This window comes from Cricetulus griseus, chromosome 2, assembly GCF_003668045.3.
Source record: "Cricetulus griseus strain 17A/GY chromosome 2, alternate assembly CriGri-PICRH-1.0, whole genome shotgun sequence".
In the NCBI taxonomy this organism is placed as follows: Eukaryota; Metazoa; Chordata; class Mammalia; order Rodentia; family Cricetidae; genus Cricetulus; species Cricetulus griseus.
In genome coordinates this window covers 373,701,690-373,726,173 of record NC_048595.1, presented here as the reverse complement: position 1 = coordinate 373,726,173, position 24,484 = coordinate 373,701,690, and the positions used below count along the sequence as shown (strand labels likewise).

The 24,484-nt window shown below is 47.3% G+C and overlaps 1 protein-coding gene and 1 non-coding gene across 18 annotated transcripts in view; one reads left to right on the top strand and one right to left on the bottom strand.

Annotated features, from left to right (window-relative positions):
• The window catches only part of Mroh1 (maestro heat like repeat family member 1), a 59,945-nt gene that overhangs the window by 20,833 nt on the left and 14,628 nt on the right, over nt 1-24,484 (bottom strand). For 16 of the 17 annotated variants that reach the window (XR_004768603.1, XM_035440695.1, XM_035440690.1 and 13 more), the window contains 14 exons: nt 22,466-22,617; nt 21,949-22,089; nt 21,514-21,606; nt 15,096-15,174; nt 13,354-13,467; nt 7,830-7,903; nt 5,078-5,197; nt 2,849-2,956; nt 2,415-2,559; nt 2,132-2,172; nt 1,653-1,794; nt 1,280-1,332; nt 731-838; nt 104-223 (listed from right to left, as the gene is read on the bottom strand). Coding sequence is in view for 16 of the 17 variants with exons in the window: in XM_035440695.1 (XP_035296586.1) it covers nt 104-223; nt 731-838; nt 1,280-1,332; nt 1,653-1,794; nt 2,132-2,172; nt 2,415-2,559; nt 2,849-2,956; nt 5,078-5,197; nt 7,830-7,903; nt 13,354-13,467; nt 15,096-15,174; nt 21,514-21,606; nt 21,949-22,089; nt 22,466-22,617 (1,490 nt within the window). In the remaining variant the exon portion in view is untranslated. The remainder of the gene's footprint in view (nt 1-103; nt 224-730; nt 839-1,279; nt 1,333-1,652; nt 1,795-2,131; nt 2,173-2,414; nt 2,560-2,848; nt 2,957-5,077; nt 5,198-7,829; nt 7,904-13,353; nt 13,468-15,095; nt 15,175-21,513; nt 21,607-21,948; nt 22,090-22,465; nt 22,618-24,484) is intronic. The other variant, XM_035440694.1, reaches the window with a different exon arrangement.
• LOC113834526 lies at nt 9,891-10,000 on the top strand. Its single transcript, XR_003483092.1, has one exon. It is a non-coding gene; the product is annotated as a U6 spliceosomal RNA (small nuclear RNA).

Here is a 24,484-nt window from a genome sequence, read left to right as displayed (position 1 = left end):
AGCAGGTGTGTGCCACACATGCATGCATGAGCACGTACTGTCTAGCTGCCTAACAGGAGGCAGATGCCTACGGCCTGGGAGCCCTGCAGTAGGGGCTTCCTACCTCCTGCTCTGCCTCTTCCTGGTATCTGGCTGTCTCCAGCAGCTCTCGAAGGTGTTTTCTCACTACGTCCTTACTTGAAGCAGCACCCAGCGTGGTTCCTATGCACTTATATAGGAAATTCTGGAACAAAGGCAGAGAACACAGATGCATTTGACTCCCGAGCTGATAGACACCTGCACTGTGGTGGCACTCACTGCTAATGGAGAGCTGTCCTTCTTTTTCTCCTTTTGTTGACACAGAGAGAAACCCTGGTTATCCTAGAACTAGCTCTGTAGAGCAGGCTGGCCTTCAACTCAGGAATTTACCTGTCTTTCAAGTACTGGGATTAAAGGTGTGCACCCACTATGCCTGGCCCTTTGGAGAGCTGTCTTTCAAGCAGGACATGGGAAGGGTCCCCCATGAGGATGAACAGTGAGCCCGGGGCCATGTCTGAGGGACAAGCAGCAGTCAACAGGTCCCATATCCCAGCTGTTGGCTGTGCTCAAGAGGCTCTTAATCCCACTTGCTCTCTTGGGTTGGCCAGGGCTACCAGAGTCATGAGACAAAGGCACAGACAGGAAAGACAAAAATGAAAGCACAGAGACTGGGGACTGCAGATCCCTGACCCCAGCTGGCTTGTCTTGGCACCTTCTCCTGAGGTGTCCCATTGTAAGAGGGTAGTTGCCTGCACATCTCCTGACTCAGCTGGCAGATCCATGTGTTGTCAGATACCACAGCCAGGGTGTCCCGGAGGAACTGTGGATGAGAGCACCAAAGAGGGGCTGGCCGGGAGGGCTTGAGGCCTGGGCACATCACATGATAACCTCGTGGTGATTCCTATTGGTCTTTGAAGGTGGGCAGCCCTGAGGCATGCTGAAGCACAAATTACTATGAGCTAGGTTGGGGACAGCAGAAGAAGGGAAGACCACTTTCTGTTGCCAGGATGGCCCAAAGCGCCTCAAGTCTGATGCTGGCTGATAGAGGGTAGAAACCCTGTCATGGAAATCTGAGGCCCACCACCGTTCTTCTCACCCCAGACTCCCCATTCCTCAGTCCCACCACCAGGAAGTCGGGTAACAAGTTCCTCGGAAGGCACAATACACAAGTCCCCCATGTGCTGCCCCAGCCCTCCGTGCCCAGGCCCAGAATGTCCCAGAGCAGCACAGACAGGCCCTTGGCCCTCTGTCCATCTCTCACCACTAGAAGCTTTTCTTCCCAGTCCTTCAGTGACAAGGTTTCCTCAGTGTGCTCTGAAATGACCAGTAACCCAGTTGGCTGGGGTCCTGCCAGGCATGTCCATCCCCACACACGAGTGGAGTTCTCGGTGCCCACCTCTTTGTTCTGGGGAACTCCCAGGCGGGACGCAGCAGTCAGTCACAGCATGGGCTGCACCCACCTCCCACACGTGACACCTCTTGAGACTTCAGGCCCTTTCTTAGATTACAGCTAAGATTATTTCTTCCTCTTCCAATTTACAAAACCCCGGTCTGTACCAGCCGGCCCTTATGATAGACTGGGTACAGGTGGGGTCGGGGATGGCTAATGGGCTCCTCAGTCTTACTGGACTCACCATCTAGGTACTCCAGCAGCACGGGCATGGTCGTCTCCCACCGCTGGCCCAGCAAGGGGTGGATGCTCCGATGCATGACCTTCAGGAGGCGCAATGAGGCCGCCCCCCGTCCATCTCCCACGTAGGGTTTACAAGACACAGCCTGAAGGAGGGGCAGGAAGGGGGTCGCCCAAGCATGGAGCCACTTGCACCATGTGATAGAGATGTGGCAGGACAACTTCCCAGATCACAGTACCCAACCCGAGGACCGGCTTCCCAGGAGTGAAGGAAAGCCAGCAGCAGACACAAGGCGGGAGGCACCGCAATGAGATGGTGGCAAGGGTCACAGCCTGCCACAGAACTGACAGGGACTCTGAGACACAGAGCCCTCCTCTACCAGAAAGTAACCATGGTCAAGCTGACACTGTGAGAATATCCCATTAAGGACAAGGACGGTGTCAGCCAGTGTGCTTGGACACAGTAACAGACCCTTTGCTTACCAGCAGTCTTGTGGTCATAGCGAAGGGAGATGGGAGGTTTGCTGGACAAGAAACACGGAAATTGTTACAAGGCAGGGATAGGTGTGGGAAGAGGGATGGGGTCATATGCAGAAGCAGGCAGCTGGGATAGGATGTCATGCAAAAGCGGCCGCTGGGGGAGAGATCAGCAGCAGGGCAGAGGCAGGGGCAAGGGCAAGGGCAAGAGCAGAGAGCTGAGAAAGGTTAAGATTTAAGGGCATAGCATTGGCGGGTCAGGTGCAAGGTGGTTGGTTGGGCCTCACACCATTCAAGTTGTACTGGACGAGGGAATCATCTGCCCCTGCTTCCTGCCTCTTCAGGGCTAAATGCACAAGGCTCCTGCAGAGTGGGGTGAGGGCCGCAGTGAAGCGTACTGGGATGAGGAACTCCAGCAGGTAGGGCCAGAGAACCTGAGGGACAGAGGATCACAGTCTGTGACTGCAAGCACTGGGCATGGCCTCCAGGGCTGTAGAGCTGATAGGATTTGGTCTCCACACCAATACAGGAGCAGGGCAGCTTTAGAGGGCCTCAAGCTAAGACAGACATGCCATTGCTGACAAGTCCTCTGAGCACTGCCCGGTCACTGCCCTCTCAAGGCCTCCCTCTACTCCACCCAGGGTCAGGGGTGGGGAGGGCAGGAATCCTCAGGAAGAGAGAGTTCAGGCAGCAGGCCCTGAGTCAAAGACACCACACACTTACACTGTTCATCCTGTCCACCGTGGTGCTGACCAGGTAGAGGGTGCGGATACTGACTGCCCGTACACTATCTGCTGCCAGGTCCTCCGCATCAGGGCTGGGCTTCTCCAGCTGGGGAAGAGGCAAATGAGGACAAACAGGGATGGTTGTCCACACACCCATTTAGAATGAGAAAGGAAAAGGCTAGCAGAAAAGGAAACAGGGCAGACCTACCAAACCTGCCCCTAACAGCATCAGCATGTCTGTCACCTTCATACAGTAAACTAAAATCACTCAGGAAAAGCTGGTGACGCGGTGCCGTGAGGAAAAGTGCTCTCTGTGTAAGACTGACAGTCTGAGTGAGTCCCAGACCCAATGGTGCAAGGAGAGAACAACTCCTGAAAGTTGTCCTCTAAGCTCCACGTGCAGGCCATGACACGTGTGTGCCTGCACGCACGCACTCACTCACATACCTACATACATCCCCCTCTCTCCAAATTCTTCTTTTCTTAAAGAAGGAATTGACCTGTGAGGCCCGAAACCTTGGTAAGGCTTCCTCCAAATTATCCATGACCTCTAGTACTTCAAGACAAATGCAGGATGGGCCTGGAAGATGGTTCAGTGGGAAAACATACTTACCATCAAGACCTGACACCCTGAGTTTTATCCCTAAGACCCCCAGGGTGTAGACAACCAACTTCTATATATTATCCTCTGGCCTTCTTCATACATGTGTTATATTATGTATGAGCACACATACATAAATAAGTAAATTCGATTTTATAAAAAAAAAAGAGAGAGAAAGTAGATCTGGGAAAAGTCAGAGAGAGAGTAGGAGTGAATATGATCAAAATACATTATAGGAAATTCTCAAAGAATAAAAAAGAATATGAGGCTTGAGAGATGGATCAGAGGTTTAGAGCATTTGCTGCTCTTACAGAGGACCTGGGTTCAATTCCCAGCACCCATGTGGTGGCTCGAAACCATCTGTAACTCCAGTTCCAGGGAATGTTCTTTCCTGATCTCTGTGGGCACCAACAGTGCACGTGATATGCATACATACATGCAGGCAAATATTCATACACATAAGACAAAAAATCTCAATTATAAAAGTTATTTTATATGGCTGTTTTTGCCTACATATACACCTGCACACCAGAAGAGGGCAGGGGATCCTATAGGACTACAGTCACAGACAGCTGTCAATCATTTGGTGCTGGGAACTGAACTCAGAACCTCTGGAAGAGCAGCCAGCGCTCTTAACTGCGGAGCCATCTCTCCAGCCCTAAATCTGTTAAAATCACATTTTAAAAGAATAAACACAGGCGTTCCATTTGAGGTATTGCATGTACCACAATGACAGAGGACAAGAAGAAGGCCACATGTGGTGCTTTGAATGAGAAATGTTGCCTGTAGTCTCGGATATTTGAACACTTGGTCCCCAGCTGGTAGCTGTCTGTGGATGTTCTGGAATCTTTAGGAGGTGGAGTCTTGCTGGAGGAAGTGAGTTACCTGGGATCGACTCTGAGTGGTCCTGCCCCACTTCCTGTTTACTCTTTGCTTGCTTCCTGCTTGCAGTTGAAGATGTTAGCTCTCAGCTTCCTGTTCCTGCCACCTGCCTGCCACTTGTTGCTCTCTTTTTACCATGATGGACTCTTATCCTTCTGGATCAGAAGCCCAAATAAACCCTTCCTTCTACAAGTTTCCTCAGTCATGGTATTTTATACTAGCAATACAAAAGTAGCAATGTATGTCTATTCTGAACCAACCTTAGGACAATCTAACTTTGCTAACTCCAAGAAACCAGACCCATAGCTGGCAACCCAAGAACTTGAGCACTTGCTAGTTTAGTGTCTAACTACTTTGCCTGCACTCATTTCCTCACTAATGAGTCCAGGACTCTGTACATACGGGGTCAAGCACAATGCCGCTGAGCCGTACACCCACCCGCTCCTGCAGTCTACTTTATCATGTCTGGGGTGGGTTTATGAATGTTTTAAACAGAAAGGAACCAAAGAGAATAAAGTTTCTGTCTTCTGCCTCTGCTTCTGAGTTGGACATCTGTTGAGTGGACATCAACAGAGACCATGACTCAGAGACCAAAGGGAACCTCAGTCCACACACAGCCACCTGCTGCCAGGTTAGCTGCTCTTCTTGGTAACCAGGCTAACAGTGTTCAAGAGAGACACAGACTGAACAGCCTGTTATCCAACAGATCCAGAAAGAGGTGTGTCTGTTGGTAGTAGTCCTTACCTCCTCCAGGGGCAGAGCACATTGCTGCACAATGTAGTCAACCATCACCTCACCTCCAGGCTGCTCCAGATAGCCATGGTGGGCCATAGCACTTATCACCTGCACCACAGCTCGTTTCACCTGCCCAGAAGCAAGAGAAGGTCAGGAAGGGGCACAGGGAGCATACCTGGTGCATCGGTATGTGGCTCCATTTGTATCAGTGCCCACACCCATATGTACCTCCTCCACCCCTGTACCTACAAAGGCCCCTGCATCTGGACTCACAGACACACTGGGATGTACAGCTGCACTCACAGCCATCCCCACACCTGCTGCAGTGCCTAGCACACCACTTCATGGAAGCTTGCTCAGCTCTCGGCTAGTCTTTTAGCCACCTTGTGATGTGTGCAGGTCTGCAAAGGAAGGCCTCTTTCCTGCTATCCCACATACATCCTTGCCCTCCTCTGAGTCCTTCAGAAGTCACCTTATCTCACCAATTGCCCTCCTTCGTGCACTTTTACCAAGCTTCATCCTCAGGTCTATGAAAACAGCTGTGCTAAAGATCTGCTCCAAACCACCCTGCCCTCTGGCTTTACCTCCTCACCCTACGGCATGTAACAGACCTAGCCTATCTGTATTGCTCATCTGGCCTGAAGCTATAGGACAGGCTCCTTCAGGGCAGGCTTCTCTTGTGTGACACCCATACTTCCTGTGCTATGCTATTGACCTGGATGTTTGGTTCTTCCCCCAGGCAATGTTTCTCAGACCTTTAACTATCACCCAAGCATTCCTAGTTCTAAGTCTACTGGGTCAGCCCAATAGCCAAAATCACTGACATTTACTCAGAGCCAGTGCACCCTACAAGGCCCCCACTCTCAGGGGCCTTCAAATCCATGAGAATGTTTTTGCTTCCTAGAATGTCAGGTCAAATACAGGTGATCCAAGGAGGCCTCCTGAGATTATTGTCTTTTTTTTTTTTTTTTCCCGAGACAGGGTTTCTCTGTGGCTTTGGAGGCTGTCCTGGAACTAGCTCTTGTAGACCAGGCTGGTCTTGAACTCAGAGATCCACCTGCCTCTGCCTCCCGAGTGCTGGGATTAAAGGCGTGCGCCACCACCGCCCCGCCTACTGTCTATTGTTATCCCCATGTCACATTCATCTGATGTGGCATCATGGGAACAGGGTGGGTCTGGGTTGGTAGCCAACTGCCCAGGCTGAGTTTATGTTAGAAGCTTCTGGAGAGTATGATACACAGGAGATCCCAGAAGTAACAAAACGCTGCAGTTGCTCTCAGGGAGGGCTAGGGTCCTGCTGCCTGCCACTGAGCAAGATGGCCCTGCACAAGACAATAGCGCTCAGAGGGCTGGAAAAGATCTACCTTGCCCAAAGAGGAATCTGACCTGTTTCCTAGGCTCCTGGGAACCCCTAAGATATCGCACTTGGTGAAGTCTCATGATCTGGGACCAGGGTCATCTCCCACAGGTAGAAGCTTGCAAGCCACATGGTATCAGTCCTGTTTCCAGAGGGGCTTGAGGCTGGGTGTAGCCATACAGATAGCTCAGCACATCCACCTAACAGGGCTAAAGGCTCAGGACTCTAAGACTCAGGAATGACCATAGTTGGCAATACTCCTATGTGTGGCCACTGAAAGCAATGGGAAGCTGCAGGTTTGGGCACTCCAGAACTCTGTTCCAAGAGCTCTTTCCCAGCTGATTTTTGGTTTTGAGATAAGGTCTAATTATGTAGCCTGGGACGGGCATGAGCTCCTAGACTCCCAAGTGCTAAGATGACATTTGGGAGCTACCACACCCATCTTCCCAGCCGATTTAAACAATCCCTGTAGTAAGTGGTGAGTGTACCAGCTACCTGAGTTCTCTGAGTCCTTCTAGTGAACAGTAAATCTCAGTCAGGGTGGTGCTTGAGCCCTCTGGGCCTACAACAGGTCCTAACCCTGAGGTGGCTTGGGGTCACTAACAATTCACTAACAATGTGGACAGGTAGCCTGTTGCTGGGCGGTGGTGGTACACTCAGGAGGCAGAGGCAGGTGGATCTGTGTGAGTTCAAGGCCAGCCTGGTCTATAGAGCTAGTTCTAGGACATGAGCCACAGAGCTACACAGAGAAACCCTGTCTCAAAAAACAAAAACAAAAGGTAGCCTGTGTGGTAGAATATTATCTTAAGGTGTGTGACATTTGTTTATGCTGCATTTATTTAACTCTGTGAAGCTGTGGTTCTTTGCCTGTCTAAAACACCTGATGGTCCTAATAACAAGCTGAATGGCCAATAGCGAGGCAGGAGCAAGAATAGGCGGGGCTGGCAGGCAGAGTATAAATAGAGCAAGAGAGTAAGGCGAGGAGGATGTCAAGGGCCAGCCACCTAGCTACACAGCAAGGCCCAAAGTAAGAAGGAAAAAAAGGTATACAGGAATAGAAAAGGAAAATCCCAGAGACAAAAGGGTTAATTTATGTTAAGAAAAGCTGGAAGAAACAAACCAAGGTAAGGCCAGACATTTATAACTAAGAATAAGACTGGGTGTGATTTACTTGGGAGCTGGGTGGTGGGCCCCACAAAAGAACACAGAAAGCCAAAAGAGTAAAACACCTTACTACAATACAAGTCTGTTCACACTACATGTGTACGTCTCTCTGCTTGCTTGCACCCAGGGACTGCTGGGATGGAAACTTCAGTGTTCTGGCTACTCTTCTGTTGACTGCTTATGATGAGCCAAACTAACTGATCTATTCCAACAATGGCCAAGCTAACCTGTCCACTTTACCTTATTGTTGGTGTCCAGAAGAGGGAGTCTCATGGATGAAAGGATAAAGGGCTTCTTAATCTCCATTTGAGCAGCTGCAATAAACAAGATGGCTTAGTCCCTACCAGCCGAGACCAGTCATCCTACCCACATCGGCCTCAGGGGGCCTGGCTTCACTTGGTTCTTGTGTGGAAGGAGGAAATGGCATAAATCCATTTCTCTGAAGGAGAAAAAAATCTGCAAATAATATTTTACCAATTAAAAAGTTAAAAGGGGCCAGGAGGTGGTGGCGACCACCTTTAATCCCAACACTGGGGGGGGGGGGCAATCGGATCTCTGTGAGTTCGAGGCCAGCCTGGTCTACAGAGTTCCAGGACAGCCAGGGCTATTACACTGAGAAACCCAGTCTCGAAAAACCAAAAAAAAAAAAAAAAAAAGTTAAAAGGTATTTTTAATTCTCTTTGTGCTTGAAGAACTATGCTCTAGAATACTGTGGCACTGAAATGCAGTGTACTGCAAATTCTGCAAGGCCAGGGGAAGTGTAGGGTAGACCACAGCAGATCCAAGGAATGAAGGAGATGCCACTGTTAACCAGGAGTCTTAGGCAAAGACATCGGAGACATCCGTCCTGGCTTTTACGCACTGCTAAATGGTGTCCCACTCTGACAGTACTCAGTTCTCTGTGTGTGAATATAAGAAAAGCTCTTTGTATTATTGCATGTGTGCTTGCTCTCCCTACCAAATATACTTGCCTTGTCAAATGTAGCCAGCTTTTAAGATGGTCACCTTTGCAAAGAATTGTTCTCTAACTCATTCAAAAGAAGCCATCATGAAAGCACAATACCAGTAAGAGGTGTGGGGCGGGGGCTGTGGGTGCTCAAACCAGCACCTAAGGGACAGAATACCGGAGCCACTAGGAACAGAATTCAAAGGGCTCCACCTTCTGCTCAGATTGTGTTTTCTGTAAATCCCACCCTCTTTTCTATAAAATATTAAATTACAGTGGCTTACAGTTGGACAGACACTCAAGGTTCATTTTTCAATCTCTAGCCTGAGCAAACGATGATGATGATGATGATGATGATGATGATGATGATGATGAATTTAAAGGGGGTGGGGGTGCTGGAGGGATGGCTCAGTGGTTAAGAGCGTGTGCTGTTCTTCCAGAGGATCTGAGTTCAGTTCCCAACACCTACATCAGGTGGCTCACAGTCACCTCCAGGGAAATCTGACACTTCTGGTCTCTGTGGGTATGTACACTCATATGCACATATCCACAGGCAGACTTACATATATATAATTAAAAATAATAAAAAGAAGCCGGCGGTGGTGGTGCACACCTTTAATCCCAGCACGTAGAGGCAGAGCTCTATGAATTTGAGGACAGATGGTCTATAAAGCGAGTGCCAGGACAGCCAGTGCTACAAAGATACCCTGTCTTGAAAAACTAATAATAATAATAACAATACAATTTAAAAGAAAAAACAAAGGTGGGATGGGGCAGAAAGCTCAGTTCTTGTCATCAAGACTGCCAAGTTTCATCCCTGGAACCAATGTGGCAGGAGAGAATCAGTGCTTGCAAATTGTTCTCTGAAGTCTACTCCCTCTTCACGGCACTCACACCCACAATAAACACGTAAATAAATACATGAAATTTAAACATATCTTTAAAAAGCTAAGCAATTGGCAGTAGAGAGTTAACATCTGATGTGTCAGGTCTTGGGTAGCTGGGCACCTCTCCCATGTTCCAGGTGACTGCTGCTGTTGGTCTGAGGCTCCTTCTTGCTGAGAATCAGCAACAACCTTTCATGTTCTAATACTTTGTTTCCTCCTCCTCCTCCTCCTCCTCCTCCTCCTCCTTTTTTTTTTTTTTTTTTTTTTTTTTTTTGTTTGTTTGTTTGTTTGAGACAGGGTTTCTCTGTGTAGCCTGGCTGTCCTGGAACTGACTCTGTAGACCAGGGTGGCCTTGAACTCACAGAGATACACCTGCCTCTGCCTCCCAAATGCTAGAAATAAAGGCATGTGCCACTACTGCCTGGCTTAACTCCTAGTACTTAAAAGAAGATTCAAGATGGCCATTAAGTGCTCAATTCAGCAGCAGCACATAAACTGAGACTGTGACAATGCATGGAAGACTGGCACAGCCCTTGTGCAATGATGACATCAAAATCTGTGAAGCATTTTCATTTTTATGGAGTGGATTTCACTTTTTATGATAAATCTTAAATGGATATTATGAAGTAGTTAGGGTACATGCCTGTAACCCTAACAGGAGGAGGCAAGAGGATCACAAGCTCCAGGCTAGCTGAGGAAGCTGACTTAAGAAGCTAGTGAGTTCAAGGCCAGTCTAGGCTATAGAGCAAGACTCTGTCTCAAGCTGGAGAGATGGCTCAGAGGTTAAGAGCACTGGATCCTCTTCCAAAGGACCCAGATTCAATTCCCAGCACCCACATGGCAGCTCACAACTGTCTGTAACTCCAGTTCCAGGGGATCAGACATCCTTACATCAATGCACATAAAATAAAATTAAATAAAGTATTTAAAAAAAAAAAAAGACTCTGTCTCAAAGAAAGGGAGATGGCTCAGCAGTTAAGAGCGCTTACTGCTCTTGTAGAGGACCTGGGCTCAGTTCCCAGAACTTACATCAGACAGCACATCTGTAACTCCAATAAAGCATCAATTGCCTTCCAACCTCCATGGGCACCTGCACATGAACTCATGTAGGCACATGTAATACATATAATAAACAAAATAATCACTCTTTTTTTTAAAAGGAAGGAAAACAGGGAAGAAAAATGAGGGTACAATGCAGGTAACACACTGCTTGTGACAACATTCTCATTACACAGACAGTGCAGTCCAGTAAGAAAGATGTCATCCTGATCCCAATTTCACAAGCCAGGAGCCTGGACCCAGAGGCTCACGGCCCTCAGAACACTAGCTCCCAGAGTAGCGAAAGGGAGATCCCAAAACTGAGGGCAGAGGCCTCAAAGGAAACATGGCCTTGTCCCCAGTACCCCAGCCCCACCCCCACCTCTAAAATACTCCTTGAGCCCATGCCCTACTCCCCTGGAGCCACCACACCAATCCTGGTAAGGTCTTGGTGGTAAAAACAGAAACCGCAGAAAAACAACATGTGTGCTACAAAAGCTCAGACAATAGAAATTCTAAGTCTGACCTGAAGCAAATGTTTAGAAGATGCTGAAGAATGCTCATGACCTTAAAACTGAGGAAGGAAGAAAAGATGGTAATACCATGAAACTTCTATGAATAGAGACTGAAGACAGTCACCAGGAAGTGGGCTGCAGGAAGGAACACTTCACAGAGGGTAGTGGTGACAGCCACATGGTGGCTGTTCTCAACATCACTGAATAATTTTTTTTAAGATTTATTTATTTATTATGTATACAGTGTTCTGTCTGCACATCTCTCTGCCTGCCATAAGAGGGCACCAGATCTCATTACGGATGGTTGTGAGCCACCATGTGGTTCCTGGGAATTGAACTCAGGACCGGAGCCATCTCTCCAGCCCCACAACACCACTGAATTATACCATTGTATATTATGTCATTTTAGAACAAATAAGAATAAAACCAGGGCTAGATATGTAGCTAAGCAGGCAGGGTATTTGCCTATCAGGCATGGAGCTCTAAGTTGCATCCCCAACACTGAATAAGAACAAGTATGGGAGTGGGGTGTTGGTGGCACACACCTTTAATGCCAGCACTCGGAAGCAGAGGCAGGCGGATCTCTGTGAGTTCGAGACCAGCTTGGTCTACAAGAGCTAGTTCCAGGACAGCCTCCAGAGCTACTGAGAAATCCTGTCTTGAACCCTGCCCCAAAAAAGAACAAATATGGGTGAACACCCGCAATTCCCGCTCTGGGGAGGCAGAGTGGGAGGATGGTCACTCTCAGGTATATAACAAATTCAAGGCCAGACTGGGATATCTGACATCCTGTCTTTAAAACAAACAAACAAGCAAATGAAAAAAAAAAAAAAAAAAAAAAACTATGAATGGTCAGCTGAGCATAGTGGTACACACCTTTAATCCCAGTACTTGGGGGCGGGGGGGCGGGTTGGGGAGAAGGTGGATCTCTGAGTTCGAGGCCGGCCTGGTCTACAGAGTAAGTTCTGGGACAGTCAGGGCTACACAAAGAAACCCTGTCTCAAGAAAACAAAAATAAAAACAAAACAAAACAAAAAACAAAACAAAACAAAAAAACAAAAAAAAAACAAGGGCTGGACAGATGGTTCAGGGTTAAGAGCACTGGCTGCTCTTCCAGAGGTCCTGAGTTCAATTCCCAGCAACCACATGGTGGCTCACAACCACCTTGAATGAGATCTGGTGCCCTCTGCTGGCATGAAGGCAGGAGACTGTATACATAATAAATAAATAAAATCTTTTAAAAAAAATTAAAAGCATCTTCAATCTGTATTTATGAAAGCAAGAAGTTCTCTAAGGTAGTCTACCGAAAGAAATGAAGCACACTATGAACTATCTCCAGAAAGAGAAAATTCTGTTTCTTGTTGCAGAATTCCCCTGTGAAATGCTAAGAGGAAAAGTGGCTTCTGTGACTCACAGATGCAGCTTAAGAATTAAGGAAGAAGCTAAGTAGTGGTGGCAGGCGCAAGCCAAGGATCCACAAACATCCTTAAGCCACTGCCTGGAAGAGCCCCAGGCAACAGGATCTACCTTTTTTTTTTTTTTTTTTTGGTTTTCCGAGACAGGGTTTCTTTGTGGCTTTGGAGGCTGTCCTGGAACTCGCTCTTGTAGACCAGGCTGGTCTCGAACTCACAGAGATCTGCCTGCCTCTGCCTCCCGAGTGCTGGGATTAAAGGGGTGTGGCACCACCTCCCGGCCCAAGTTTCCTACTTTTAAGGGAGATTTATTTGATTAGCAATAAGTTTCAAAAAGATAATCACAATTGTATAGATGGGTTTATATTTTGGTGAGGTTCAAGGCCAGCGTGATCTACAAAGTGAGTTCCAGTACAGCCAGGGCTACACAGAGAAACTCTGTCTTGAAAAATGGGGGAAGGGGAGAAGGTAGGAAACTTGGGGCTGCAAGTGTTGCTTACAGGCAGAACACTTACCAAGCACCTGTGGAACCCTAAGTTCTACGTTATGTGGTAGTTTGAAGGAGAACGATCCAATAGGCTCATATATATTTGAATGCTTGGTCCCCAGTTGGTAGAAGAGTTTGGGAAGGAGTAGAAGGTTTGACCTTGTTGGAGGAGGTGTGTCATTAGGGGAGGGCTCTGAGGTTTCAAAAGCCTATTCCATTACTGTTTCTACATGCTTACTCTCCCTTGCCCCACCTCCAAACAAACCTTTTCTTTTAGAAGTTGCCATGGTCATGGTGTCTTAACAAAGAAGTAATAATAAAGACAAGTTCAATGGTGAATACCACTAAGGTAAAATACTATGATTAATAGTAATTCAAAGCAGGACACTACTCTCATCTGTCAGATGGACATTATCCTAGTATTGCCCTATGCTGGACATGGCACAGATGGCCATCCTGCAGTCACAGCAGACACTCACCAGCTGAGTTGATGATGTGCCTCAGGATCTGCAGGGTACCCACACGGAGCCTCTCATTGCTGGTGTCCAGCCTGGGCAGCAAGAAGGCCAGCAGCCGGTCTGGAGAACAGCAAGCTACAGGGCAAAACACACATTAGACACTTTCTAGCAGTCTCTTTGTTCCCTGTTCCATGCTCACACCCAAAGCACCCCAGGATATCTCGGTCATTCTGGATCTGGAGCATTCCAGGACAAGGGAGACAAAGCATCACTGTGGGGATGCAGGAAGCTGGAACTCCCTAGCCAGCAATTTCACTCCACTGTTTCCTTGGAGTGGCTGTATAAAGGGAAGGGTTAGAGCACAGGGGGCTTTAACATCAATGGTTGGTACCACATATAGTACATGTGAGACTCAGACCTTGTACTTGTTCCAACTTAATTCACAAGGGACCCCTCAGAGATCCTCCTGCTTCTGGGTTAGTGTGCGTCTAGAGGACAATTCCCAAGCTCTCAGTCCCTGACCTTGTACAGACCTCTAGCCTGAACCTATATCACTGCCAATGGGAACCATTAGGAAATTACTTTGGTGAGTTCTCACCTTTGTGAATCAGTGTCAATGATATTAAAAAAAATTGGTCCTCCCTCACACCACACTCTGGGCCAGTTGAACCAGTCTCCAGTGTCCCCTCCCTCCAGGCTCTACATAGGTGCTGATATCACTGGTCTTCAGCAACTGGAAAGTCACAAACCTCTGCCTGACCTTCAACTAGAGAGCATGCCCTGATGGAATACACACAACAGGGACAGAGTTGGTAGACAAAGCTTTCACTGTCCTAGACCACCAGGTTCCAGCAGAGGCACCGAAAGATGCTATCACCTCTAGCTAGGGTCAGGTAATGCCAGACTGATGGCCAGAGCCAGGAACCACATACAGGGGTGCGAAGAGTAGACTCTAGATGAGGGTCAAGGATAGAATGTGTGGAATGGGAGACAGAAGCCTCTAGAAGAAAAAACGTAGGGCTATAACATTCACTTCACTGAAGATCAGGTACTTGGGGGGGGGTTGGCTAAACTCAAGACCCTGCTTGAGTCCCTATCTCCTCAGCCATGAAGCTACCTACTATTGTCCTCCTCAAAGAGAACAACTGGGGGCTGGAGAGATGGCTCAGTAGTTAAGAGCAGTGACTGTTCTTCCAGAGGTCCTGAGTTCAATTCCCAGTAACCACATGGTGGCTCACAACCATCTGTAATAAGATCTGGTGCCCTCTTCTGGCCTGTAGGCATACATGCAGGCAGAACACTGTATACATAATAAATAAATAAATCTTAAAAAAGAGAGAGAGAGAGAGAAAACAACTGACCAGACATGATGACATATGAATGAACTCCAGTATTTGGAAGCCTGAGGCAGAAGGATCATGAATTCAAGGAGAGCTGAGCTAAAAAGACCATGAGAATCTATTTTTTTATAATAATTAATAATGATGATAAAATAACTATGCAGTGGTAGCACAAGCCTTTAATCCTAGCACTTGGGAGGAAGGCAGAGGATAGGAGATCTGTGAGTACAAGGCTAGTTTGGCCTACAGAACAAGTTTGAAGACAGCCAAGGCTACACAGAGAAACCCTGTCTCGATAGATAGATAGATAGATAGATAGATAGATAGATAGATAGATAGATAGGAAGGACAAAGGGGACTGGTTCAGACATGTCCTCTGAGGCTTCTTCCTGTACAGAAGATACCACCCATGCCACCACTCACCCAACACAGTGAAGCAGCGAAGCACCTCCTTCTGGCTATTCATCACCAGGGGGCTTGAGGACTCCACGGGCACACAAATCTGCTCCAGGAGACACGACAGACATTGTGGTGACAGATCCCTACTGCTCTCTACCTCACCTTAGGGACTGGAAAGCTATTTTTTTTTTTTTTTGCTGCTGCTGCTTTTGGTTTTTTCAAAAACAGTTTTTTAAAGATTTATTTATTATACAGTGTTCTGCCTGCATGTATGTCTGCAGGCCAGAAGAGGGCACCAGATCTCTTTACAGATGGTTGTGAGCCACCATGTGGTTACTGGGAATTGAACTCAGGACCTCTGGAAGAACAGTCACTGCTCGCTCTTGACCATCTCTCCAGCCTCATATATATATATATATATATATAATTATATATTAAAGAGGGGCTGGAGTAATAGCTCAGTGCTTAAGAGGTCTCTAGCTGCTCTTCCAGGGAACCTGGGTTCAATTCTCAGCACTCACATGGCATCTCACAATGTAACTATAGTTGCAGTGGACTTGAGACCCTCTTCTGACCTCTGTGGTACCAGGCACACACATGGTGCATAGATAAACATGCAGGCAGAACACCAATATATGTCCAATAAAATAATTTAAAGATCTACTTTACTGTTTTATATGTATGAATGTTTTGCCTGAATAAATGTATGCATTCCTGGTGCCCCTGGAGGTCAAAAGAGGGTACCAGATTCCCTTGGACTAAGTTACAGACACTTGTGAGCTGTCCTGTGGGTACCAGGAATCAAACCCAGACCATCTGCAAGAGCAACAAGTATTAACCACTGAGCCATCTCTCCAGCCTATGCTTTGTTTTGTTGTTTGTTTTTTAATATTTATTTGTTTGTTTTATGTATATAAGCGCTTTGTTTTCATCCATACCAGAAGAGGGCACAGGATCTCATTACAGATGGTTGTGAGCCACCATGTGATTGCTGGGAATTGAACTCAGGACCTCTGGAAGAGCAGCCAGTCAGTGCTCTTAATCGCTGAGCCATCTCTCCAGCCCAGTTTGTTTGTTTGTTTGTTTTTTGAGATAAAGTCTCACTGTGTAGCTCTGACTAGAACTCATTCTGTAGACCAGGCTGGCCTCAAACTCACAGAGATCTGCCTTTCTCTGCTTCCAAGTGCTGGGATTAAAAGCGTGTGCCACCACATTTAGCCTAGTAAATTCTTAGCCTTGTCTACAGAGCAAGTTCCAAGACAGCCAGGACTACACACAGAAACTATGTCTCAAAAAACAAAAATAAATAAATAAGATTTCTTTATTTTTATTTTAGATACAAGTTTTATTTTGCCTATGTGTATGTATGTGTATCAAATGTGTGCCTGGTACTGAAGGGACCAGCTCCCCTTTCGGCAGCCATAACAGCCGAACACATGCTTGCCATAAACTTGCCTTGGTCACTTAGAGGTCAGATGCCTGCCTTGTGACAAGGAACCCATCAGAAGTTAGTTAGTCACTAGAAAGTCAGATGCCTGCCTCGTGACAAGGAACCAATCAGAAGTTAGCTGGTGGCGCTACGCTTTACGACCCTGGGTGTGCTTTACGGACAAGCCCACAGCAATGATGCACAAAGCATAGCAACCACCCTGGGAGGGCCTATGGGCCATAACAACCAGTTGGCCAATCAACACAGGGCAAGGCCTCCAAGTCTGGAGGCACACCAATAGTGAGCCTGTGCATACCCCTAGACACTCCCCTTATGCTGCCCTATAAGATCTCTTGGGAGGCCCTAGGAGCCGTCTTTTCTAGCCATCCGCCATGGTGGGTGGGTGAAAGACCCGAGCTAACATGGGGTTAGCTCGTTAAATTACAATAAAGCCTCGTGCAGTTTGCAGCAAGCTCTCGAATCCGCCTGGTGATTGGGGTGACTGCAGTCGTGGCCTGGGACCCCGGATACCTGAGTTTTCCGGGGGTCTAATAGTACCAGTGCTGGATCTTCTGGAACTAGCGTCACAGGTTATGAGCTGACATGTGGATGTTGGAAACTGAACTCAGGCCCCATGCAAGAACATAAAGTGTGCTAAACTGCTATCTCTCCAGAACCAATAAGGCTTTTTTTTTTTTTAAATTTACTTAGTATTATTGTTAGTGTGTGGGGGGGGGGTAAATATGTGCTATGGCACCCATGCAGAGATCAGAGAACAACCCAATGGAGTCGGTTCTCTTCTTCTACCTTTATATGGGAGTTCCAGGGAGTGAACTTACCTCATCCAGCTTGAGTGGCAAGCACCTTTCCTCACTGAGCCATCTCATGAGCCCAATAGTAAGTTCTTACTGCAAACCCTCCTGATGTTGGAAGATGGGGCACTTCGTTCAATTCCCTAACTTTTGGATTCTCCCTGGCTGTAAAATGACTGTCAGCCAAACAGCCAGCACTGACCATCATGAATGCTCCACAGGCATCTTGAAGAAGCTATCCAATATGGCTGCTTGCTTTGGCTCTTGAAGGCACAGACCCTGTCAGAACTATTTCAAAGCTTTCACTGGACTTTTTGTTATGATAAACCTTGGTGAACTCTAGATGATCCTCCTGGGGGCCAGAGAGGAAGCATGTCCCCTGGTGGCCTACCAGAGAGGAAGTGATGTGATGGGTGATAAAGGGTCAAAGCTATGGTTCCTATGAACCTAAGCCTTTATTTGCAAGGGAAGTTTGCTGTGATTGGTATAAATACCTCTCTTCTGGCTATATTACATGGATAGATAAGCTGCTTGAATTATTTGTTGAGTCAGCTGAGAGATACCCAAATGGTCTGTGCAACATCAGACCCAATAAAAGGCTTCCCCCAAGTGTTTTTTTTTTTTTTTTTTCTGGCTTACTTTTAGTAATTGGGTAGAAAGGATGATAACAAAAGCAACAGCCAGCAGAAGCAACTGAGCAGCAGTGGTGGTGGCTGGGAAGCCTGGAGGCCAAGCCCAGGCAGCTGAACAGTTGGAGAGACAGGCCAGAGCAGGAGCAAGACAAACAGCAGTAGCAAGGAGGGCAGGGACTGAAGAAACAAGAGTCACAGAGGAGGTACTACAGGTCCCAGTTCTAAAGAACTGGAATTGAGGGCCAGATTTTGGAGCCAAAGGCCTCACACCCCCCAGGCCCAGGAGCTGTCTGGCTCCTGGTAAGGTCCTGCTACTCAAGGTCTGAACAAGAGTTTAACACTAGAGGATGTAGCTTGCTCTGTCAAATGCTGAGGGACTCAAAAGCTGCCATATTGACAGGTGTGGTGGTCACATATGTAATTCCAGCATTCCAGAAGTAGAGGCAAGAAGGATTCCTATGAATTCAAGATCAATCTATACTGCATAAGACCATGTCTCCGGGGAAAAAAAATCATGTATGATTTAAATTAAAAAAATTAGCCAGGTGGTGGTCCAGAACTCAGGAGACAGAGGCAAGTGGATCTCTATGAGTTCAAGACCAACCTGGTCTATAGAGCTAGTTCCAGGACAGCCAGGGCTACACAGAGAAACCCTGTCTCAGAAAACAAAACAAAAAATAAAAAATGAAAATGAGAGAGAGAGAAAGAGAGAATGTAACCAACCTTACTATGTCTTGGATTTCCCTATAGTCAGCTTTTACAATCTAAGCAAGCTAAATGCATAGCTGCAATCTTTTTTTTTTTTTTTTTTTGGCTTTTGTTGTTGATTTGTTTTAGTTTTCAAGACAGGCTTTCTTTGTGTAACAATTCTGGCTATCCTTGTACTTGGTCTGTAGACAAGGCTGGCACTGAACTCACAGAGATCCACCTGCCTCTGCCTCCTGAGTACTGAGATTAAAGGTGTGCGTCACCACTGTCTGGAACAATCTTAAACTATGTACTCTCCCATGGTCCTAATCCAGAAAATGTGTACTGTGGCAATCATTTGCTGAAAGCAAGCCAACAGGTTAAAAGTAACAAACAAATATCCCATAAATGTTGAAAGCAACATGTGGATAGGTTGATAACATCTATGTGTTTGGGGTGCTATTTAGGGTCAGTAAAGTAACTTCTTCCATTGGAAAATTGTTAAAGATTTCTGTAAAAGAAATGTCCTTCAATCCTTTCTCATACCATGTTTTTTGTACTGTTCAATAAATACAGAGTACTCAAAAAACAAAATAAATAAACAAACAAAGAGCAAAGAATGTTATTAAGGACAGACACACACACACCATACAGGCAAAATACAAAGGCAACAGGGACAGATCAAACACACAAAATAGACAAGTCAGTATCTACAGACTACAAATAGAAGGAGGACACAGGGGGAAAAGCAGAGAATTCAAATCTAGATTTTCTCTGAGTCAAACTATTTCAAGAAGAAGTTTGTTTTCATTCAACACACACAATAATCAACTTTTAAAAAAAGATATTAAGATCTGTCTATTTTCCTGCAAAATTCATGATTCTGTTGTGGTTTTTGCTTATTTATTTGCTTCCAAGACAGGGTTTCTCTGTGTAGCCCTGGCTGTCCTGGAACTTACTCTGTAGACCAGGCTGGTCTCAAATTTAGAGACCAGGCACGCCTGCCTGTGCCTCACAAGTGCTGGGATTAAAGGCATGTGCCACCAACCACCACCCAACTCCTACTTTTTTCTTAACTACAAAGTTCCACAGATTCGTGTTCCCTCTACTGGTCACACTGTGTACAGGCAGCTTTCTCAGTCTCAACCCACAGGGAGAATGTCCAGCCACATAATTTCTCATAGAAGTACTTCCTGCAATGGAATCTTGTGACTCAGGGTATCCCATGTCTCTCCTCTCTTGCTCAGTTCCTTAATAGACCAAGGCAGCCTCAGGGCCTCTTCCTACCACTATAATCCAGTGGTCATGCTGAAACTCCCTTTGAGACCTCCTGGGCCAGCCCTCAGTGCCACACCCTATCCTGCTGGATGCCCACTCCTGTTGCCTTCATCCAGGGGTTCCTGTATGTAGTAATTTGAATGAGAATGGCCCCATAGGCTTATATGTTTGAATACTTCCCCAGCTGGTCAAACTGTTTGGGAAGGATTAGGAGGCATGGCCTTGTTGGAGCAGGTGTGTCACTGAGGATGGGCTTTGAGGTTTCAAAAGACTCACACAATTTCCAGTTTGGTCTCTTTGCCTCTGTGATGCTAATCTTGGTTGTCAACTACATCATGAATCATCTAAAACCTAAGCAGCTGTGGACTGGAGAGATGGCTCAGTGGTTGAGAGCAATGGTTGCTCTTCCAGAGGACCTGGGTTTGATTCCCAGCACCCACATGGCAGTTCACAACCATCCAACTCTAGGTCTCAGGGATCTGACCTCCTATTCTGGCCTCTACAAGTATCAGACACTGGTGGTACAGACATGCATGCAGGCAAAATATCCATACATATAAACCAAAACCAAAAGGAAACAAAACAAGCAGCTAGGTTTGACTGTGAAGAATTTTCTTGATTAGTTCAATTTTTTTTGGGGGGGGTGGTTTCGAGACAGGGTTTCTCTGTGGCTTTGGAGGCTGTCCTGGAACTAGCTCTTGTAGGCAAGGCTGGTCTCGAACTCACAGAGATCCACCTGCCTCTGCCTCCCAAGTGCTGGATCAAAGGTGTGCGCCACCACCGCCCAGCTTTGATTAGTTCATCTGAGGTAAAAAGCTCCACACCTTCTGGTGGCAGACTACATAAAAGGCCAGGGATGAAAGAAATTTTTACTTTTTGCCTGCTTGCCCTCACTTTCACTAGAAATTTTATCTATCCAGATCCTGAGGCATTCCTATGCAGGTGTTAAAACCCACTTCTTCAGAATTCCAACACAGACTGAAAACTGGCAGCTCTCTAAAATTTCCCTAGACTCTAGAGATTAGGACAGCTGAGACATCCAGTCTCATGGACTGAACTACCACCAGATCCTTGTCCTTTTCATCAGGAGACAGTCAATGTTGGACTACTTGGACCACAGCCTGTAAGCCATGCTAATAAATCACAGACAGACAGACAGACAGACAGACATGCATGCACCCGCTATCAGTTCCGTTTCTTTAGAGAACCCTAACTAATATAGTCTCCTACTTGGAGATCAAGATGTGAGCTCTCAGCTGTTCCTGTTGCCATGTCCTTGCTCCACCAACATGGGATTCTAACTCTGAGACTTTAAGCCCAATTAGACACTTTCTTTTATAAGTTGTCTTCCTTGGGGTGGTATGCCACAGCAATAGAAAAAGAAACTAATACACTGTATCATGTGCACTTGCCACTGCTGGGCTACAAGATGACGCCTCATCCCTAGAGGCCACACCCATGTAATGCTCAGGAAGCCGACTCCGTGGCTGTGTGGCCTAAGCACCCACTCCAAATCATGCTCCCTGTGCTCCCATTGGGCAACTCACTTTGAAGGGTCCATCCCCATAAGATCCACTATCCCAAATACTCATCTTCCAGCCTACCTGAGCATGAAGAGCCACCAAGAGGGCATCAAGCTGAACCTCCAGTGTGCGGCTGCCTACACTCACAGCTGCCTCGAGAATTTGGCCCAGGCTCTGTTCAGGACAGGAAGGAGATGGCTTCAGTCCACTTTCTGCCCCACAATAGGGAACAGAGGCCCTATGATGCAGTCCAGGAGAACAATGATCCCCTTTAAGACTCAAATGAAGAAGCTGTATTTTAACCTCCAGAATTTGGGGGCAGATAAGAAAGGTTTTCCGAGTCACAGGACAGTATGGCAGGTAGAGGTTCGAGTTCCCAGGCTCCAATCCAGTGCTCAGTAGAGTGGAAGCCACTTGCCTCATAACCCAACATAAAATTTTAAGTTAGGGTTGCTCCCGCAGGGTCTGATCTGAGAGGTTCTGGTGTTGCTGTGCCCTCCCCCTCCCTACAAATACCTTGGATATCAGAAAGGTCTCCGCATGCTTCTTGTAGAGGCCAAGTACCGCAGGGAGGAGCTTAGGGAGCTGTTCTTCCAACTTCTCACTGGGAAGCAGGTGGCTCATGGGACCCAGAGCTGCCACCACTGCAAGCCGGAGCTGAAAAAAAACAGCAAAGACCACCTTGTTTGCTCACCTCTGAGCCCCCAGGTCTAGCAGGCAAGCTTGATAACTACCAGTTACTAGTATGGGACAACTATGGCAAAAGGTCAGACAGTGGCCAGATAGGACATAGTCTCAGGGCAGAGAGTGGGTGCCATAGGGGCCTACAATGACCAGGCCTCAAGACCAAGCTTTAGAACAGGCTGACTCCAGTTGGATGCAGGGGCCCTTCACCACCTCCTAAGCACCAACTGAAGGCAGGAATGCGGACCCCTTTTCTCCCCGCTTAGGACTACCCTGGCAGAGAGAAAGGGGAAAGGCAGAAGGAAGCCTCATGGGCTGGGCCTCAGTCATGGATGGGTCACAGCTGTACCTTGGCATCTCGGCTTGGCAGCCACTGGTGGAAAAGAATGTCATAGGCTCCAAAGATGTCAGCAGCAAAGGTGTCCTTCCTGACTGTGGGGTCTGGGGCTTGATCCAGGTTGGCCAGGTACTCCAGGGTGCTTTCGCTGAAGTGCTGCAGAGCTGTGATGACCCCACAGTGAGCAACTCCTGACATCCCTCACTGGCTCCCCAGTGCTGCCTATGAGCTCCCAAGATAATCTGCATGGGCCTAGACCAGCACCTGGACTACACCAGAAGAAACAGAGTCCTCCCCAATCTGTATCTTCTCTGAAATCTCAGAATATGGTCTTCTCTGCAAACTGGGGACTACAGGCCTGTCAGGACAGGGTCACATACAGGAGAGTGGCCCTGAACCTGACTTGAAAATAAGAGGGAGAAAACAGCCACGTGTAAAGAGTAGATAATGGAGGCCGAGTGAAAGCGGAAGCTCCAAGGAGCCACAAAGCTACCAGAAGAGGGAAGGAATGCATGCTCCCTCTGAGCCCCCAGGATGGTACCATCCACCAACACCTTGATCCTATGTCCCTGAAATAACCTTGCCCCTGTGTCTACCATAGACAAAAGAAGGAAGCACTGCCCCCTCCTCCCCTAGATCATGCTCCATACAGCACAGGGGCTGTCAAGCCCAATGTGAGGGCAAGAAGAAACAGGAAAAGGGGTTCCAGGCCTATGTGGATGGACACAGGATACCAGGGCTATTATCATGCCTTCCTTGGCTATGCCCTGGGGCCTGAGTGGGGATACAGGTGGATACAGCAAAGCCTCTGAGTTACTGTGGGCAGTCATATGAGAAGTCCAAAAGATATGGCTGGCATTAGAGCCCAAGACACAGGTCTGGGTCATACAACAATACAACAGGACAACAGGGGCAGGGTGAGCACTGAGGCAGAAATCTCTGTGCCCCCCCCCCTGGAACCAGTCAGTCTACCAAGGGCTCATATCATCTCCTGCTGAAGCTACCTTCATATAATCCAAAACCTTCTGATTAATGGTTCATAAGCAGAGTGGCAAATGGAGCATCTTCATGTAAATGTTAATTCTCAGATCATAAAAAGAACCTGGAAGCGGGGCAGTGGTGTTGCACCCCTTTAATCCCAGCACTTGGGAGGCAGAGGCAGGAGGATCTCTGTGAATTCAAAGCCAGCCTGGTCTAGAGAGAGAGTTCCAGGACAGCCAAAGCTATTTCCTGTCATATTAGGTTCAGGGTCCCAGGAAGGGGATGTGGCTCTAGATACTCAAGCTTTTCCAGAAGTTACTTCATGGTGTCTAGATTCTGGCATGGACCACTTTGGATCTGCTGTATTTTTTGGTATAAGGATCCTCATCCTTTGTGAAGGGAGAGATGGCAAACATGTCTGCCATCTGCTCCACCCTATCCCTTCTCCCTTAGCCCCAAGTATCAAAGGCTCTGGCTGGGTGCAGCCCTTAGACCCTGGCTCTATGCCCACGCTCCTTGTATATCTACACCACCCACTTCTCAGTAGAAAATTTAGTGTCTGATATTTTTATTTAGCCTTTTTTTTCCTCTCACAGAACTTGTTCTTTTCTTATGACTTGTTCATTCTTTTATTTCTCACTCTGTTGTCTCATAGCCTCCATTGTATCATTCCAAAATCACTCTGAGTCTGCTCTGTGCTAAACTGACATGCATGTAACTGACATTGCTGCATGCTCGTGTTGGGATTTCAATTCCACAGCAGTCGCTCCCTCAGCCAGTGCCCAGGACAGTCTTAGATGACCATAGGATGGTGTCTAGAAGACACACCTAACTTAGCTCTCTTACAAAGCAGAGCCTCAGCCAAGGCCTCCAATCCAGTCTAATAAAGAAATGCTTGCTGCGGCCAGGCGTTGGTGGTGCACGCCTTTAATCCCAGCACTCAGGAGGCAGAGGCAGAGACAGGTGGATCTCTGTGAGTTTGAGGCCAGCCTGATCTCCAGAGCAAGTGCCAGGATAGGCTACACAGAGAACAAAGCTACACAGAGAAAC